Genomic DNA, 20,456 nt, shown 5'->3' with positions numbered 1-20,456 from the left:
CTCTCTTGGAATAAAGTAATGATGATCCTGCAGGGAAGAGGTTTCACTGACTTGGGGAAAGAGATCTTTATTTCCCAAAAGAATGAGAAGCCAGGCATGACCTGCGCTTGTGATGAAATACACTTGCTCCAGAAGCTGAAGAACCCTGTAAGAGCTGCCATCTTTCAGTACAGCAGTGCATGTCTTTGCAAACACCCAGATCAAACTTTAACAAGTAGTCTTGGAAGAGTGATTTTTCTATGGGAGAAAACAAAGATTCAATGCAACACCTGTCGCTGAAGGTCACAGGATGAAGATGGCCAGAATATAGCCACGGTTTATACCAGTGCACAAGGAGAGAATTAAACTGATTGAAAGTCTGAGGTCAGAGAAGAAATTCTCTGAACACATAGGCAGAGCCCGTCCTCCTGCCTGGCCAGGCTGTCTGTTGATTTTGAGGAGGTATGTGCCACATAATCTGCTTGCTGCAGATGGTGTGAAGACACTGGTATTAAAGCTGGCTCATGCTTTTTCCTGATTGAAGATGAGAAATATAGAGAGAGTAAACGAAGATGAAAGGGAAAAGGAAAGGGAATGGAGATGTTAGCTATGGAGATAATATGAGTTTTCAAAACCATTTGAGCGGAAAGGACTAAAACAGTAGAGGAGTGGGGGCCCTGGTGCTGTAGAGATCATGTTTTATTTTGCAGCCTCCTGCCTAGGAAGAGTAATCAGTTGTTAGGAAGGTTTTGCGATGGAGCTGAGGACTCGTTTTCCCCTCCGTGGCTGCGCCTGTGACTGATCACCTGCGTCAGACCTCTCTGTGCCTTCCTGTCTGAGCATTCACCTCCTACTGACAGCCTGATGGACAAGCAGATGTGACCATGCCCTGTGGAGGAGTGCCCAGAGAGAGGATGTGTATCGCTGCAGAGCTGGGTCAGATGCCTGCACCCCCTCCTGCACCGGCCCTGCCCTCACGGCGCAGCCAGGTCCTGTGCTGGGTGATGGCAGAAGATTCATTTCTGTGCTGCGGGTCTTGTGCACAACACAGCCAAGCACCAAGAGCTCTTTTGCAAGGACCACGGGGACCAGTGCAGGGTGCCAGCTGCACTCCACCTCTCTCATACAAGACCTTGCTGTCTTGAGGGATCGGGGGATAGCAGGGCCATGGGCACAAGCATCAGGTTCTTCAGGGGAGGGTGAGGGACCACCTGCTTTCCTTGGTCTCCAATCCCTGGGGGGGCTGCAGCATGTTGGGAGGAGCAGAGGGCCTGATGCCCTCCATCCCTTCCCAGGTACCAGTCCTGTGTGTCCTGCAGAGCTTGGAGCTGAGCAGCACCAGGCAGTGCGGAGTCTGGAGCACCTGGCACAAAGGAGGCAGCAGGGCCAGGGGAGGACAGGTCTTCCCGTTCAGGTTCCTGTGCAAGCATGACTTTAGTTTGCTCTTTACAAGACATGCAGCTAGACCCTGCCTGAACCTAGCTGTTGATTCGTTGTGTCCTGCTCCCAGCCTGCTTGTCCTCAGCCTGGACTGGAACATCTCCCCATGCTGCAGTGTGGCTTTGACAACTGCTCCTGCCCTCAACTGTGCAGCGTATTTTCTGGAGAGCCTGCTGCCCGCATCTCTCTGGGGATGTGGTGTACACATTAACCTCACTGCTTACAGCCCTCTGCAGAGCCAGCCTGCACAGAGAGCTTTGCAGCACTGCTGCTGCTGGGAGCTGGCTGGGTACGGCTGGGTAAAGGAGGTCAGGCTTTATGGAAGAGAGACTCCTGCCACCTCCTCCTCCTGCTCTGCAAACAGAGTCAAGGCACGGGAGGGATGTTCTGCCCTCGAGAAGGGCTGCAGGCTCATAGGAAGATTGTGTGGTCTTTGCAGGCAACACTTCTCCATCCAGCATGCAGACCGAGTGCACATCCCACCAGCTTGCTCCAGAAGAGCAGGAAGAAGTTAACAGCAGGCACTCCAGCTGGGTTGAGATCAAAGGAGAGAGGGGAAGCAGAAACTCCTTTTCTCCCTGGGCAGCGCCCACCCCATGCATAACACAGAAGAATTTACAGCCTCCCTTTTTCCCTGGGTGATAGTCAAGGATCTTTATCTGAATCTACTTGGAACAGCTCCTCGTGCACGTGTACTCGTCTAGGTAAGAGTCTGGCATGGAGGTGAGATGTACTCTGCTTCCTAAGTGGAACAAAACTGAAAGGCATCATCCAAGAGATGTTTCAGTAATGGACAAAGGCAAAGTTCTGGAGCCCTCAGACACTTCTGCATCCCACAAGCTGAGCACCCAAGTTTACACCTGGAGTTTCACTGTTGCACCACAGTCACTGAAGCAGAGAGGAGAAGGATCTGCAGGAAAACCACAGTATCCTCTTCCCATAGCTGGGGCTGTTTAGGACAGCTTGAGTCTGTCTTTTGCAAGAGCCATGGTCAGAGAAAACAGCTGTTCCCTTGTGAGACATGACTACGCTGTGCGGTGTTGAAGTGTAAAATGAAACGTTAAGACATTGCAGCTGCCATAAATACACACTGTTAGCTTTAGCACTTCCCTGGGCCATCCTGCCTCATGCACACAGCCCTGTCTGAGTTCTTTTTATGACAGCTCCTGGGCTTTTCAGATCAATTTGTCTTACTGACCAACTTTAAACAGTTAAGAAGCAATTGAGCTAGTTTAAGGAAGGAAATGTTTTGATCTGCAGATGATATTTTCATAATGAAACTGAATTTATATCAGGGTATTCATGCAGGCCTGGCTTTTCACTGTTATTCCTCCAGCACAGATCTCAAGGCGTTTCTTTGCACTCTGATCTGATGCAAGATTAAAGTCCACTGAAACATAAGAGCAGACAGAGCTTGAACATTAAACACTTGGTATAAAATCCTAGTGGGTGATAAGCTCCTCGCTGTGGCGTGAGAGGCTGTGAGATGCAGCAGGTCGGCTCCCCTGCTCATTGCAGTGGGGTGTCACCTTCTGCTCCTGCACTGACGTGGAGGAGGGGTGGGGTGTACCCATCCATCAGGGACATGGTGTTAAAGCAGAAGTGTCCTTCTGGGAGAAGGAGCTACCAGGCCTTCTATCCGTCCTGGAGCAAGACTTCTGCTAGGTTTTAGATCAGCAGGACAGAGCATGTGGCTGTTGACCATGTTGGGCGCTGAATGGTGTAGGTAGGATGTCAACTGCAATGACTTGGGTTGAGCTAACCATGCAACACTGGAAATAACACCAGGATGAGTGTGGAAAGAGGGCCTTTAGTGACCACAATACTTAGTGAGGGTATTTGCTTAATAGGAAGTCTTTAGGGACAACTTGATCTCTTTACTGAAATTAAATTTTAAGATGTTTTAGGGGGATAATTCTGCTGCAGTCTCATGTCATCAGATGAGTGGACTGTAATAAAATCTTAGATGAAGGTTTCTCCAATTGCTGCTTCTTTCTGAATTTAGAGAATAAAAAATATTTGAAGGTATGCCATGTATTTTACTATTGAGGACAGTACTCTGCTGCTGTGATAGGCTGCAGCCTGTGACAGCCGCCTCAAATGGCCTGAGTACAAAAGGCAACTTGTAGCTTTCATACCATTTAGTACTTGTGCTGCACTTGCAGGTTCCCGGGCACTTGAGCAGCATTAGCTGGGCTTCCCGGTGTCCCGAGCACGTCAGTATCTGAGCGCCATTTCACATCTGGCAGCTCAGGCTCAGGTCAAGGCTTGCCAAGGCTCACAGTGTGAGTCAGGGGCAATGATACCTATCTTCTGCTTTCATCTCTGTGCTTGAACCCATCAACCGGTGCTTCCTCCAGGCAGATTTAGTAACCTGAGATGTAACGCATCACCTTGGCTGAGAGAGCTCGCTGTGATCTCTGCAAACCTTCCTTTGGTGCATCAACCACAAAGAACAGGGCTATGGGCATGCGTGGCAGCAGCCAAGGTCTCTAAATCTCACCACCCCAATGCAGCTTTGATGCCTTAGAGCCCCAAATCCAGCCATAAACCTACACGTTCCCCCTTCAGAGCCCTAGTTGAGCTGCCGTAGCTGAGAATCCACGTGAGCTTCTGCTGGGAAATGTTTGTCTTACCTGCAGGGCTGCTCTTGTCAAGTGAGTGTTGCCATTTGGTGTTGTGTGGTTGGGAGTGAGAAGCTGTTTCCTCAGTACGGGCACCAGTTTGAGCCGCACTCCAAGCCACGCAGCACTGTTGGAGAGAAGCAGCTTGCTGTGAAGCTCCATATAAGATCTCAGCCTCTCTTGCACTCTTTACAAGAGACGGCACTTCTCGGTTTTCTGAGGTCCCCAGAGCATTTTCTTGCAAATGATAAAGGACACACAAGCTCTGTAAATGTTGTGTTGATGCTTCCCTGCAGAGAGTGCCCTCTGAGTTTTGTGTGTCAAAGCCCTTGGTTCTCAACAAGAGGTGGTGGCTGGAGGATCACTAGAACAGAAACCAGAGATGAGGTCACGAAACTGTTGTGAGTGACTTGTGGGGCAGCAGTCAGCCCCAGAGCTGTGTTGGTACAAGCTGTCCCTTCTTATTTCTGGTTGTGGAAGAGGCAGAAAAGTGCAAACAAAGCCAGGAGGGATAAGGACTGCCAGGTTAGGAAGTGGTGACCTCTCCACCCGTGTGAGAAGGAAGCTCTTTGCCCCTGTTTGTGTGAATGATCTCAGACCTGCTGCGCAGGCTAGCGGCATGTAGAAAATTGCTCTATGCCATTCCTTCCCTTGGCACAGCCTGTGCCAGGTGACCCTCTGTGTATAAGTGTTGTAATCCCCCCAACCCAGTCCTGCTAACCCCTGCTGTTGTCGTCGTCGTCATCCCCTTCCTACACGTCGCCCCTTAAAATTCTGTGTCTCCATTTTTCTCTCCTCCTTCCTTTCTCCCCCATCAGTGGAGAGCTGAGGACTCCGTCGACCACGTAAGTACCACTTGTGTGTATTCCAGGTTGGAAAAGAGGGGTTTGGTAAATCGATTTGTGAATTTTGTAGACACAGTGCTGTCAAAACATCCCTTTCACTTCCTTAATGAGGCTGGAGAGTTACATTGTGAAACCTTCCACAAGCAGCAAATCCAGAGAAAATTGGCATTTAGATCGCTACTAAATGCAGAAAAGCAATTGACATTTCCTATAATCTGTATTTCCAGCTTGTTGCAGTGCAGTTTTAGGCAGGCTCAAGTGATCAACTCAGGAGGTAGATACTACTTTCTACAGTAGTTGGCCCACCAAGTTACACAGTAAAATTAGATACATAATCTTTAAACCACATTGATCGTAGTCATGAAAAATAACGTACACTCTCAACCATGACCTTTGGCTGAAACAGAGATAGTAATAAGAAAACAATCACATTTAAACAGTAAAATCCAATTTTTCCCACATAATTTTGAAATATAAATTCGTAGGAACAAACTAGAAAATGACCTTTTTAGAGTCAGCAATTCAATTATGTGCCCTACTGTGAGCTTCCCCAGCACGATGCATTTCTCCTCCTGCTTTATACAGAGGATTCTCGCGCAGAGTGGCTTTCTCATGACAGCACTGTGTTTACATTATGCAATCAGACCTTCTTTCATCCATCCCTCATCTCTCTCCTCTCCTCCCAGCTCGCTTGCTTTGCTCCCGGTGGCATGGTTTTGCGTGAGAATTTCTCTTTGCATGGGTTTGGGAGGAGTGAATTCTCTTGGGATGTTCCGAGTCTGCGGGTTTTGAGTGAGTGCTTCCCCCGCGGGTCCATTGGCACCAATCGGACTGTGCGTCCACTCGCCCGCACACACGATCTGCTGCAGGGGCGGAGTTGGGGTCGGACTTTGGTTCACACGGTGATTTTTGGCGGGGTTCTTGTTGGTGCTTGTTGATTTTTCTCTGGGCTGACTGGTTCCGCGATGGTAGCAGGGTGATTTTGATGAGTAAGCCTGGGCAGGTAACCTAAACCAGCAGCACTGACTGGAAATCAGCAGGTTTAATCGTGTGGGTGTTTGTGCAAGTGAGTGATGGGAGACTGGCTGTGCTCTGAGAGAAACCGCAGGCGCCCCTCACACCCTTCAAGCTGGCAGGGATCCCCCCAGCAGAGATCAGACCCCTGGAGCAGCCTCTAACAGTGCTCATGCTGCCTGTTCTCAGCAACTCGAGCTTAACCTTCTCCATCTCTGCGCTTCTCCCTGTCGGAAAGGGTAAATAACCAACCCAGAGCCTCTGCCTCCTTTCCAAAAGCTTCCCCAACCCCTTTCCAACCCAATTGTCCCTTGCTCCATGACCTGAAGGGTTATTAGTGCTAATGGCCCCAGCCCCTTTCACAGCGCCCACAGCTGAATGATGCTCAGGGGTGCCTACCCTGAGCTCGCCGTGAGCTGCTGAACTCACTGTGCTTGCTCGTTTGCAGGTCTGGCCAACCGGGCTTGGCACGGGTCATGTTGCTGCTTGAGGCCAGGAGGGAGGAGCGGTGCTCCCCTCTTTGATCTCAAATTGAAGTGCGGAGCTATGCCCTGCTCCTGCCCAGGGGAAGCCAGAGCACGCAAGGGTGCTCGCGCCCTGCCGAATCCACCCTCCTCCCCGACCTCCCACAGCGCAGGGTTTTCCCTCCCGGTCTTGCCAATGCCTTGTGCCGACCCCGTCCCATCCCTGCAACGCTGTGCCTGGCAGGGAGGCTGAACACGGTGCTGTAGCACTGCAGGTGCTCCCTGCCCGGGGTCCCTTGCCCCTGCCTGGCCCCGGTGCTCCCTGCGGCTCTGCTCCAAGAGACAACTTCAAAAATCCCCCAATTATCCCCCAAGAGATTTCCACAGCCAGCTGAACTGGCTTTTGCCCTGGTTCACAGCTCCACAGTCCTCTTACTCTCAGGCTTGCTGCGGCAGGGTGGCTCTTGCTTAACACAAGACCGTCTCTGGAGCGGATCTCCCTCTTGGCAGAAGCCGTGGGAGAGCACAGCTGCTGACAGAAGTTGCTGGTGGGTCCTTGGAAAGGCCAAGTGTTAGAGGCAGGGGTTGAAATTAGGCATGTGAGTGGTGGAGTGGCAGCAATTGTTTGCTGGCTCTGTGCGAGTGTGTGCTTGAATGCAATGCCCGGGTGTGAGCCAGCAAGTGTGTTGGTGTGTTGCTGTTGGAGATACTGACCCCAGTGCCCTCCTTTTGCTCACTCCAGTAACAAGTATTTGCTCTTCTCGTTTGCCTCTTCCCTGCCTCGTGGATGCACTCCCAGGAGACGGTCATTGGAGGCCTGCTGCCAGAAACCACCTACTCCGTCACCGTCGCTGCCTACACCACCAAAGGAGATGGTGCCCGCAGCAAGCCCAAAGTCATCACCACCACAGGGGCAGGTGAGTGCGGGGAGCAGATGCCACAGCCTTGTAGGGCTGGTGGTAAAACCTCCCAAGAGGTACGCGGGGAGTATGGCCAAGGCACCTGTACAGGAAGGAAGCGAGAGGGCTGGAGACGCTGCAGAGGTACATACTTGTGATCTCCAGCCCTTACTTACAGGCTTTGCCGCTGGATCACCCGAGCAAAGTGCAGCACAGATGAAACTCATGAGTCTGAGCTCTTCTGCATAGTCCAGAGACCTGGGAAGAGGAAGCCTGAAAGTCCAGGCCCTCCCTCAGCTTTGGAGTCATGGCCTGTCCTCACCTTGTTCCCATAGGCAAGTGCCATGTCGTGCTTCCTGCGGTGACTGCGGTGCCGCCGGGGCTGGCCCCTGGCACAGGGGGCTCCTCAGAGGTGCTTCTCAGCTCCCCCCCAGCCATTGCTACTGCTGCCTGCCCAGGCTTACATATCTGAGCCCAGCTGCTCCTAGGACCATGGTAAAATCTGGAATGCAACAAACCCTGCCATAGAAGTGCTGCGGACACAACTTCTATGTCCTGGTGATCCCAGCCAGTTCGGTTCTGCTGTCTCAGTAAAGACTTGTACCCTGTACCTAGTGCAACACAGGAGCCTCGGCCGGCAGCCGGGGCACCCAGGAGTTCATCAGGTGCTTTCCTCCGGATGTGGTCAAGCTTGCCTTTGGTGGTGGCACCAACTAGTTGACATTGTCTTGTCCTCGATTTCCACTCACTAGACCTGTCCTACAACCAGTAATCCTGCTGCTTCCTCACACCAGCCGCAGGAGCAGTATTTACCGCTTGTTATTATGGGAATGCAGCTTGTACAAACTGAGAGCGTTTGTTCCTGGTGCTTTTAAACGAGGAACAGCTTGCCAGCTCCTCCGTGCTGCATATGGGGAGCTCCAGAGGTAGTTTCCACTGTCACAATCTCAAATGCTGTCTCCCTTGTGCCTTGCCATGATGTACGCTCTGTTCATCAAATTGCTACAGCTGTCCTATAAACAGGAAAAGCTTCCTAAACATCCCAGTGTTGCACTGTAAACCACAGCGGGTCTTCCCATGTTATGATGCACATTTAAAGTTAATATTTGGAATCAGCTTTGAAAATAATGTGTCCCTTAATACCAGCTGCTGTTAGACATTGTATTGTGAGTGCAAGGACGGTGGCACTGGCAGTGGAAGAGTAATTGTATGTCTTAAATACCTACAAAACCACTCCAGAGCTCCCTTTGTACAGGGTCTTCTGCAGGCTTGACCTCAAGGGGAGTGCTGGTATCGCCCTCTGATGGCAAAATCGCGGCATAATTCTGTCAGATACATTTTGTGCTCGTGTTTGGGCTCATACATTGCAAAACCGTGCAAGGATATTTAACTAGGTTTGGCTACAATCCCATTTTCATTTTCATATCAGTGACCACATTCGTTTGATTCTGAATATCTTCCCTATCAGTTGATTTGTTTACAAATCTGAGCTGATGTGAAGTGAAGACACATCCTTTTTTAACTGAAGGAGATCAAGGTATTAAACCATCAATTTAAAGCCATCAGTTTCTAACCAGTGACAGCAACACCCCTTGACTTGTGCAGCATAAGCAAAAATCCTGTGGAACGCTTGTGTTCACCTCTCACATCGACACTGACTTCACGAATCTGCTCATCAGCTAAACCAAAATGTATTCTGATGGCAAACAGCCCGCCCAGCTCTGCTCACTGCCTCTGCAGATGGTAACACTGCAAGGTTTCGGGATGAAATTTGTCTGCCTCCAGACAGTCCAGGGCGCTGGACTCGGGCTTCTGAGTGTCTGTTGGGTACAGTGCGCTGGGGCCAGCGCGGCCTGGTGCTGTGCACTAGCTGGAGTGTCTGAAGACCCCTGATTGGGAGGATGGGATTCAGATCTTCTCTGATATAAATGCAATGCTTTTAAACCTTTCCTGTAAAAGGGGATGAATTTTGGGGCTGAACGTGGCTGAATTTATTCCCTGTTTAGATGGCAGCACATGGGAAAATGGCAGCTAAGAGCTGGCTGGCTCCAGCTTCCCTCGCCACCGGATTAGGGTTGGTCTGGCTCTATCCATTTGAATTGTCTGTCGTCCTCTTCACCCTGTTGTCTGAACTTTCCCACTTTCCTCAATCCTGACGGACTGAGCAGCACAGAAGCGATCCTTCCTTCCCCTCCTCGCAGGCTATAGATGGTCATTGTGTGTTTATGTTGCAGTCCCGGGGAAGCCCACCATGATGATTAGCACGACAGCCATGAACACAGCCCTCATCCAGTGGCACCCACCCAAGGAGATGGTAGGGGAGCTGCTGGGTTACCGGCTACAGTACAGACGTCTTGACGAGGAGAAGATGAACACGATAGACTTCGGGAAGAGAGACCATCACTACACCGTGACCAACCTGCACAAGGGGGCCACGTACCTCTTCAAATTGTCTGCCAAGAACAGAGCTGGCCCAGGAGAGGAGTTTGAGAAGGAGATCACTACTGCAGAAGACGTGCCAAGCGGCTTCCCACAAAACCTGCGCGTGGTGGGTCTTACCACTTCTACCACGGAGGTTTCCTGGGACCCCCCAGTCTTGGCAGAAAGAAACGGCAAGATTGTCAACTACACAGTGGTATACAGGGACATAAATAGCCAGCAGGACCTGGTTAACATCACCAAGGACACAAGTATCACTTTGACGAATTTGAAGCCCGATACCACTTACGACATCAAAGTGAGGGCCCGCACCAATAAGGGGGTTGGGCCTCTCAGCCCCAGCATCCAGTCCCGGACCATGCCTGTTGAGCAAGGTAAGTGCCCCTCTAACAAGCCCTAACAGCAAGCTCAGCCTGCAGGACAGGGACTTTTGCTTCGGTTCATGAGGCCCTGACTAATGAGAACAGGTACTGTGTGGCTTCCTAGTCTAAAATTAGTTCAGCGAAGGTTTCCTTAAAGTTGCCGTTTGGGGGGAGAGGGGTGTTGGTGGTAGCTTAATTGCCTTTGTCGCTCCACAGGCACACTTTGCTGTTTTATCTGTACATGAAAGGCTCTTGCTTGAACTGGAGCAGGTGTCTGGGTAGGATCATCTGCAGATCCAGTACCCAAGCACCCCTGTTCTTTGATCATGGAAAAGGGCCAAGAGAGTGTGAGTGGAGCGGGGAGAGAGGAAGGCTACAGTTCAGCCTACAGCTTCCTTTCTGTGATGCTATATAGTCAAAATCGAAACTCTGCTGGAGACTGGAGACTTGGTAAAAGGCTGCTGCTCTTTTCTCCTCATCTCTCACTTCTCTGCTGTTGCTGAACTCTTTGACCTCTGCTGCTGAGTTAGAGAAAGAGAGACTTGGAGCCCAGCTGCTGCCTGGCTCCATCCTGACTTGGCCCTACAGTGCTCAAATATCTTGTTTGTCATTCCAGTGTTTGCTAAGAACTTCCGCGTCAATGCCGTCATGAAAACGTCTGTGTTGCTGAGCTGGGAAGTGCCTGACTCCTATAAATCTGCAGTGCCTTTTAAGGTAAGGGTGGGATGCAGAGGATGGGGAGCTCCGCCTGTGGCAGTGGGAAGGGCAGTGGAAAGCAGCATCTTGACCTGCCACATGATGTTCTCAGGCTATCAGACAAGAGACTAGCAGAGCAGGGTCACGTTGCTCCATGGCCTGGGGTCTTGTGGAGCTCAGAACTCCAAGCCCAGGTTAGATAGCTGCTCTTGCATTTGAGCACCTGTACATGAACCATGGCACACAGTAGAGCACACTGCTGCTTGCTTTCCCTCCTTTCATTCTTTATAAGCCAGAAGGTGGTGTAGTTTTGTTGATTTATTTCTGTTTTGATCAGTTGTGGAATAGCCAGTAGCCACTTGGCTCGTGGTACCAGGAGTGAATAATGTTGGCTGAATTACACCAACAGGAAACACCAAACAGCAAAGGCATGTGCTGGGCAGAGGCAGTCTGAGAATGGGGGTGTCTTGGGGATCATAATATGTATTTCTGGCTTCTCACCATCCAACTAGAAACCCATCTTTGCCATAGCCACGTTTTTTAAATACCCACTCTTCCCTTGATAATGCTGCTGAGTTACTTGCCTTTTCAAAGGGAAATGGAAACCGGTCCAGCCCCCTAAATCGCGGATGCTTTTTCCACGAGCGGTTGTGGTGGTTGTTCACACAGTCCTAATCAGAGCTTAACTCCTCATCAGCTTGCTCAAGTATCTTGTTACCTGGTATCACTTGGTTGTGGCCTTACCGGCCAGGCTGACCATTGCAGCTCCATGACAGTGGTTACACAAGCTTGTTGGAGTTGGAAGTGTGAAAAGTCATGTGGTTTAATTGGAAGCAATCACCAGGACAAAGTGGTCTGAAAACCAGCCAGTGAATCAAACTAAGAATGACTCCATCTGCAATGTGTCCTGTCTCAAACATCCGGATTGTCTTTATGAGTTACTTCAGAGCATCAGGGCAGATGCAGAATCTCAGGGAGTGAGGGAGAAAAGCATCGTTGGCCTTCCAGAAGGTGTGAGCAGCACAAGATGTGTCAGTGCAGAGGGAAGTCTGCAGGAATCGCTGTTACGCTCTTTTCTCCAGCACGGTTCTGGATGTAGCGTCATCCATCAGGCTGCAAGGCAACACTGATGACCCGACCTGTTCCTGCTCCTGCCTGTCCCCCAGTGCGGATTACTGATCTGCGTAAGACTTGACCGTGGTGTAAATTTCTGCAGAACTCAGTGCAGCTTCTTTCCCTTAAGAAACAAGACCAACATGTCACATCACCAAGGATAATCTTCCACCCAGTCTCAGCAGCTATCTTCTGCCTCTGCAAAGGTGGCCGGGGGGGGGAGCAGCGTGATTTCCCTTCCTCCTTGTACATGCCCCCACCATACTGTGCCTAAAGAGCAAATGCAAGGTCTGCATGAGCTGTGGAGGATCCATGGCCAGGGGTATGAGAGGAAGTTCTGGAACTGCATCCACATCAGTGTATGAGCACCTCCCCTTCCTTGTTACTAACTCTCCTTGTTTAAATCCTAAAACTGAATTACTATGATCAATACCAGACGCTTGTTAACATGCAGAGTTTAGCCGAAGCAGACAAGTCTTTTGTGAAGACCTTGTGCTTATTCAAAGCTTTCCAAAATGTAGGGTGCATTAGGATCAGCGTTCAGACATCTGGCCGCAAGGAACTTCACAGATCCCTGATACTTTGCACTCTGCTGAAGAGCCAGTCTGCTTCGTCTCGCCTTATTCTTGTGGCACAAAGCCCGCATCTGTCTGACAGTGCAGTGCTGGGAAGGGACAGTGTGACCTTTGGAGCATTACTACCGCGTAGAGATGGTGGAGTGGTTGGAGGTAGCCAGGAGCCAAGGGCGTAATGCTGATGCCTTGTCTCAGCCTCTCAGTTGCGACTGCTTACACAGACGGTGACTCGGGGTCTGCCCCTGCTGCGGGTTAACCCTCAGATGACACAGGAGCAGATGGCATTAGCCACTTGCTAACTGAAGAGCAGTCATGCGAATGAGAGTGTTACAAGGATCTTTCTCTAATAGTGTCTTCTTTCTATTAATATTCCCAGACTTGCAGACACACGTGAGTCAAGGCCAGGAGCGGAGAGGGTCAGCTCCAGGTTGCTGATTCTACCACTTGAAAGAAATCTGTAACCTTCAGGACTTTGTATTTTTATAAACAAGGTTCACCTCTTTCCTCTAATTCAGACACATGGGATGCTGAGGCCAGAGCCTAATACTGTAACTAGCATAGCAGATAAATCTCCATGGGAACAATTAGTATTATCTACACTTGATAAACAGTCTCATGCTAAATCTATGTCCCAAAGGGTGTCATATTCTACTTTAACAGATTTAATTAAAGTAGATATTGTTCTGTCAATGAATAGAGAGGCGCAGGCAGGACTGGTGCTTTTTTTTTCATAGGGGATGAACTGAGTCCTTAGGAAGTTTCATTGCTACCAAATCAATAACGAAGGTTTGAGTTCTCTTTGGGGAATTTTCACAGCTTCTTCTTGTCCAGGAGATAAATTCATTGTAGAATGTTGCCCAGCAGTTGTGGACCAGGGGCACTCTTCCTTTTCTTTTCCAGTGCGCTTGCAGAAAGCTGTTCTGGAGCTTTCCTGGAAAGTGCAAGATAGATACAACCTACTCCTTGGGGAAACTGCACTTTTCTGAGACACATTCTTCAACTTGAGAACAGAAGTCGTTTTACAAATGGGGAGAAGGAATCACACTTTTAAAAATGACTATGATACAGGTTCAGAAATAAGCCCTGAGAATGGTGGGCAGAGCTGTCTCACAGTGTGTCCCAGAGAATGTAGTAATTACTCCTGCCCCCAAAAAAGGCAACCTCGTCTACTCCTTCATTGAGTAATTATCTTTTCCAGTGTTGCACACTACATGTCATTTCATCTTTTAGTTCAATACTTCTTTTACTGCCTTAAAATCAAGCAACAGACCTACAGCGGTGACATTTGGACCCACCTAGCTTTGCAAATCTTCTCGTGTGAGTAAGAGCAGCACAAATGACATTTTGCAGCAATCCATGGGGCAGTCGGCACGTTTGGCAGTTCAGAGCCCTTGGGCCAAATTTGCTGCTGACTTAAGTACTTACCAGTGGGCCATGGGGCAACCTCTAAATAGGATTCCTGCTGGAGCTCCCAGGCATCTTCAGCTGCACACGAACGACTGTTTCTGAGCCCTTACATTATTGTAAAGTTTGTGTAGAGGCCTTAACTAATGGTGCATAACATTTGAGAAGACAATGTGTTATGGCAGGTAAAGGAACGTGGAACTGCTGCTACAGCAACTGTGAAAAGGGGAGATGGCGAAGAACGCTTCAGGAAAGCATTTCAAATGCCAATTTCACCGTCTTTGGACACAAATTTATGTGCATGGCAGTAAAAATCATCATCTGTTGTCAAGACTGAATCAAAGGCTGTGTCCTGGCTGATTGCAATGCAGAGCAAGCAGGGAAACTCTGAACTGATGTGCGTGGCCATCTCTTCTGCTTCGTCTTGCCCCAGGAGAACAGCCATGTCCCCAGCAGATGCCTCATCCACAGGCTGTTGGTGGGCAAGAGTCTTCCCTTGAAGCACATGCAGAAGCAGTTGATGTCACCTTTAGTAGCAAAGACTTTACAATGAGAAGTCTTACTTGAGAGGCAACAGAACTCTTTGTGGGCTTTGCATCCTTCCAGCATACCTAGAAGTTTGGTTTTGTTCAAGTCTGTATTGGAGAACATGAAGTGAGGTCCTGCTGCTCCCTTAGGACACTCCTGACTTGCTTTCATCTGGAGTATCTGGACCTGCACTATTGCAGTATCATGGCAAGGGGTGGTGCTGGGACAGACAGCAAAGCTGCTAAGATGACTTGAAGCTCCTGTCTTGGTTGTGCCTATTTCTGTGTCAGCGCAAGGTGAAACCTGCCAACTAAATATCTGATGTTTCAGCACCATAAGGAGCATTTCTTCATTTTACCTTTTTCACTCGCTTTAGCACGCATCTGATGTACATGCCTTTGGAGAAAGGGATTAAAGCACAGGAGAAAATATTTTAGGAGTCACAGCAGAGGACAACTCCTTCCAGCCAGCAGCCAGCAGGGGCTTTGTCCCTGCAAACCTCTGTTATTTTAGTACTTGGTATTTATTTTAGCAGTTCATCCCTGAAGACTGAAGCATGTCAGCAAGCGAGATTGATTGCATCTCTCCTCCATTGCTGGCTCCTCACTGCTGCTCTGTTACCTCTTGGGAGTCTCTTCTCAGCAGCAAAAAACCTGCGGCTCTGTTCCTATCCTGACTTCCGTGCAAAGTGACCTGAAGAGGTTCTGAAGCATGCTGTGGGTATCGCTGCTCGGATAACACAGAAGCAGAGCTGCACATTCCAGGCCTAGCCTGGTCCCTGTGCTCCACTGTCCTTCAGATCTCTTTCCAGGGCCTCCCTCCTCCTCCCATCTCCAGCACTAAATATTAAAGCAGCACTAATTACCTGCCTTTGTCCCAGCAAGCCGGCAGCTTTCTGCAGATTTCTGCCACCTGCTAAAAAGGTGACTTGGAAGGAAAGTTTGGTCCCTCCCTTGCTGCCTGCATCAGCCTGAACGGTGGGCTCAGCTGGTGAAAAATCTGTTGTACTTCAAGTAATTTTTCTTACACAGAGCTGTCTGCTCTCTCTCTCAAGGCCGCTGCTGGAAAGGGCACGTTTTACTGCGTGGTCTCTGCCTGTGGCACGTAATAGCTGCCATGGTTTGACATGCTCCAGCTCCACCATTGCCAGTTTTTGGCATGCTGTGTCTCTGCACCGCTATCAGGAATCCAGCGCTCCCCTGCCACGCTGGAAGGTCACCCAGTGGAAGGAAACATGCAGGTTTATCACAGCTGGGGCACAACCTCTGGTCTCCGCAGTTTTCTGCACTCTGTTTGTCTCCAGGAACTCTTTGAGTTTCTGGCTTTGCAGAGGCAGCACTCAGGGTTTCAGGGCACAGCGATTGTTCCTGCCAGACCAGGATAAAGATTCCCAGGGCAGACAGGCTGTTTGGTGCAGCTAATACGGCAGTGCCCATGGCTGCTGTGCCTTGGGGGAGATGGAGGTCCTGCGTATCTGCAGCAGGGCGCTGAGAAAATGTCATTAGCTGAGGTGTCGGCAGGCAAGGGGGCTGCCCACAGCCACGGGCCACCAGCCCTGCCCTGCCCAGCAGCCCCTCGCTGCAAGCACGGCAGCAAAAAGCAGCACCGATCTCCTGCCTGCGGCTGGTGCGGCACCAGCATCTGTTGTCATGGCAACGGGGTGTCACACCTGCAGAGCACTCTTTCGGGTACCAATTTGTGAGCCCTGCACGGGATTTGTCAGATCATTGATGAGGCTTGTAACCTCCCCCCACCCCTGGTCACCTTGCTGGGAGGGGGATGTTCTGCATTAACCGTTCGATCAGGCATCAGCTGGTAGACACAGAAATGACACCAATTTAAAGCAGACGGGGTTTTACACCAAAAGCATATTGTGTGTTGTAGCCTCGTGAGACAAGAAACAAAGCCCCATTCATCTCCATGCGAAGGCAAGGCGCAGCCATCTGGATTCCTCCCCCGTCCCGGCGCTGAAAAGCCACACGTGTGGCACCGCCAGCCTCGCTGCTGGCACCGGCCGCTCAGGCTTTGCTGAGATGACCCTCTCTGCTCCATCACTGCAAGGCACAAAGAGCATGACTGAACCCTCTGCTGGGGGCTGCTCTTCTTTAACTAAAGATTTATGGCTGTTTACGAAGCGCACGGTAGCTGAACCACCTGAGGGAGGACCCAGAGCCAAATTGTCGTCTCTAACGCTGCTATTTTGAGTGTGAGTTTTCATCAGCAGCTGTCAGCTGCATGAACGTGTCCTTTTCCCGTTTCAGATTCTGTACAATAGCCAGAGTGTGGAGGTGGACGGCCACTCGATGAAGAAACTCATAAGTGACCTCCAGCCAGACACGGACTATTCTTTTGTGCTAATGAACCGCGGGAGCAGTGCTGGGGGGCTGCAGCACCTCGTCTCGATCCGCACCGCTCCTGATGTCTTGCAAAGCAAACCCATCGCCACAAACAAGTACATGCAGGAAGGAAAATTCACACTCGCCCTTCCCAAAGTCCAGACCACTGTGCCAGTTAGGTAGGTGCTGTGCCTGGTGGAGAAGGCAGGGTGGGGGGCTAGAGATGGGGAAGAAAGGCAGGGTCAGACCTCTGCCAACCTGTGGATTTTGTAACCTGGGAGTGAATTTTTGAGCAGGCTGTGGTACAGAGCCAGGCATTTACCCGTAGCATGGGATCACACTGCTGGCTCTTTCTGAGCAAATATTTATGTGCAATAAAATTAAGACAATTCTCTGACAGTTCGCCCTCACCCTGGCGGGTATACTCCAGATGCTACCAGCAAAAACGCAGCTGAGGATCAGGAGGGACTTTCTCTGACACTGTATAATATCCTTTAAATAAATAATGCTTAAAGCCTCAAGGAGATTAAAAAAATGAGTTTGTGGAAGTCTTATTCGTTACTGTGGTATCCTTGTGCTGAAGCACAATTCCCCCAGGGTTCTTGCTACAATCCGATTATATAAATGTCCTCGCAGCTCCTGCACCACCCTCTGGAGCAGAGTCTGTAGATCTTCATTAACCTAATGAGTGCTAACGGGAGTATTCTTTTCTCTGGCGTAGCTGGAAAACCAACCTCTTTCTTACAGAACCCTTTTCTTGCTTAGAGGGGAGAGAGAGGAGCAGGTTGTCCTTGGGAGACGTATGGCACGTGTTATTCGGTGACCTGCCAGAGAGATGACTTAGGGCCCAGTGTTGACGTTTTCCTTCCTTCCCAGGTGGTACTACATCGTGGTTGTGCCAGCAGACCAGAGCACCAGCAGCCCGACTGCTCGGTGGCGGACACCTGATGAGATGGAGCTGGACCAGGTAGGAGTCTCCGGCAGCTGCTGTGATGGAGGTGGCTCCCAGTGACCGGGATGCCTTGCCCAGGCCTCCTGGCCACAGCATGGGTGCAGGGACGTAACCGCAGGCTCTGCATCAGAGAGGGGGAGCTGTGGGATGTGCCATGCCCACTCAGCCTTTTTTGGCTAGTGACAGCATGTAGGAAGAAGGCTGGAATCGAGCAAGGGAGGAGACACCTCCCAGGATGTGCCCCATCAGGAGACCACACTTGAGTGTCTCCGAGCTCTGATTGGGACAGATCCTGTCTCGTGTTGTACGCTCTTCGTAGCCTTTTTCAGCTGAAGCAATCACGCTGATGTTGAAAACAAGCTAGGAGAGAAAGGTACTGTTTTCAGTTTATTACGCTGTTCTGTCAGGAGGCTTTTCTCTCTCTCTCTGGGTAGGACCTGAGCCTGCAGTTTGGATAAAGAGTTCTCTCTAGTATCTAACAAAACCTGCAAAGCTCCTTTCACACTTGCTTGTTAAAGGCTTTCAGCATTCATCAGCCCATTCACTCCAAGAGGCAGCTTATTCCATGTAGGAGTCCTCCAACACCAGTAGCGTGGTACCTGTGTGGGCATCAGAAGGGTCACACACAAGGGGTTTGTGGGCTCTCTCTTCCCCCCACACACCACCACCCCCAAAGTAATAAGGAAAAATTCCAAGAAATCACACACGGAAGGGTCCATTAGGAGAACAAAGTTGCAAGCTTGAAGCACTCAGAAATTACAAAGTGTTAGAAGCTGTTAAGTCAGCCCTGCTTATCATTAATCTTTAATTACATGATTGCACAGTCTTTTCCATGGGGTCCCAGCCCAGACTGTGTAGGGGTGGATCTATTCTAGACATGAAGCACAATCGTGTGATGGAGAACCATCATCTGTAGGTCTCCTGCATCATTTCATTTCAGAAATTGGAAGATGTCATGAGAAGCAGAAGACTAGGATGAGAAAGGATAGTTTGGTTTTGAGCTTTAGGTGGCTGAAAGCTATCGAGACAACTGGTTTCTAGCTCTGTTTCAGTCTTGGGCAAATGTTTTAAGACAAAATTTTCATTCGCAGCCACTGTCGTACATGTTCTTGGTTTTCTTGAATGCTGAGTTTGAGATCCTGGAGCCTCATTTGCAAAGCTTAAGCATCCCCAGCTGCAGAGAAAGTCAATAGGAGCTCTGGTGGATACAGACAGTACTATAAAAAAAACGCTAAGTTTTCTTTAGAAACAAAACAAGCCAATGTCTTTTCAATTTGACATTCAAAATTAGTGGGCATTTTTTACGGTAATGTCTCTGCATCTCTGTTCTCCATCTGTAAAATTAGGAAAACCGCTTTCATCTCACCTCATATGGATATTTGGAAGATAAGTTCATTAATGTTTGTGAAGCACTTGTAATATTACAGTGATCAGCACCAGAGAAAAGCCCACGAGGAAATTATTAATTTTGTCTTCAGAGCTAGATTTGAATAGTAAGCAATAAACAAGGCCTCAGGCTGCATAATGGAAAGAAGAAAACAAAATATGGAATAGCTGCTCTTTGATTAAGCACTGTCTGTCCTGTGTATTGAACAAAGCAGGGGAGTTACAGAAAAGACAGTATGTGACCGTGCAGTCAAGGATAGTAACACAATGCACATCTGTAAGACAGCTGAGTTAATTTTGCACAGGCAATATTAATTTTCTAGTTTTTCAGAATCTGAACTTTGCAAGCCTGGCATTCCTTTGGTGCAGTCTTCTGGGGCACGTGTTCCATATGTAGGTGGCAGTAGCATCCAACAGCCTGAATCACAACTGGACCCCTATGGTTCCATGCACGTACAGCTTTAATTTCTGCCCCAAAGAGCCTAGCTGTAATTTCACAGAATCCCAGAATGTCAGGGATTGGAAGGGACCAGGAAAGCTCATCCAGTGCAATCCCCCCATGGAGCAGGAACACCCAGATGAGGTTACACAGGAAGGTGTCCAGGCGGGTTGGAATGTCTGCACAGAAGGAGACTCCACAACCCCCCTGGGCAGCCTGGGCCAGGCTCTGCCACCCTCACCGAGAAGAAGTTTCTTCTTAAATTTAAGTGGAACCTTTTGTGTTCCAGTTTGAACCCATTGCCCCTTGTCCTATCAATGGTTGTCACCGAGAAGAGCCTGGCTCCATCCTCCTGACACTCACCCTTTATATATCTGTAAACATGAATGAGGTCACCCCTCAGTCTCCTGTTCTCCAGCTCCAGAGCCCCAGCTCCCTCAGCCTTTCCTCACACGGAGATGCTCCACTCCCTTCAGCATCTTTGTTGCCCTGCGCTGGACTCTCTCCAGCAGTTCCCTGTCCTGCTGGAACTAAGGGGCCACAACTGGACACAATATTTCAGCCAAGGTAAAAGAGATATGTGTAAGGAGCAAACTCCACAGTCCACAAACTATCTTTCTGCCTTTTTCCCCTGCTGTTACAAGGATATTTGTGAAACTGAGATTCCTCCATGCCTTTTTTCTTTTTTTTTTTCTTCCTTTTATTTTTTTTTGTGATATTGCAATGACAAGCTGTAGCTTTCCTAAATTGCTCCAGCATGAGTGTTCATAAGAGGGCAAGGATGGACTGGCAGCGGGGAAGAGCTGTGGGTGCCTTACACAGCTTTTCCTCCTCCGAGGGAGTGAGCTCGGCTCAGCAGCGTGGCTTTGTGTGCACATCACTGTCCCCGGCCCCGCTGACGTCCCCTGTCTGCCCTGACAATGCTGCACTGATACATTCGTGTGTGAAATGTATTTCATGC

General features: G+C 49.7%; 1 protein-coding gene across 3 annotated transcripts in view; it reads left to right on the top strand.

Annotated features, from left to right (window-relative positions):
* The window catches only part of PTPRF (protein tyrosine phosphatase receptor type F), a 252,726-nt gene that overhangs the window by 191,969 nt on the left and 40,301 nt on the right, over positions 1-20,456 (top strand). For 2 of the 3 annotated variants that reach the window (XM_082052915.1, XM_082052917.1), the window contains exons 12-17: positions 4,862-4,888; positions 7,166-7,283; positions 9,500-10,078; positions 10,683-10,780; positions 16,644-16,897; positions 17,595-17,685. In XM_082052915.1, coding sequence (XP_081909041.1) covers positions 4,862-4,888; positions 7,166-7,283; positions 9,500-10,078; positions 10,683-10,780; positions 16,644-16,897; positions 17,595-17,685 — 1,167 coding nt within the window. The remainder of the gene's footprint in view (positions 1-4,861; positions 4,889-7,165; positions 7,284-9,499; positions 10,079-10,682; positions 10,781-16,643; positions 16,898-17,594; positions 17,686-20,456) is intronic. The other variant, XM_082052916.1, reaches the window with a different exon arrangement.

Source organism: Streptopelia decaocto (assembly GCF_964273445.1).
Source record: "Streptopelia decaocto genome assembly, chromosome: 5".
Lineage (NCBI taxonomy): Eukaryota > Metazoa > Chordata > Aves > Columbiformes > Columbidae > Streptopelia > Streptopelia decaocto.
Note: the sequence above shows the minus strand (reverse complement) of the source record. Positions and strands in the feature narration are given on the sequence as shown.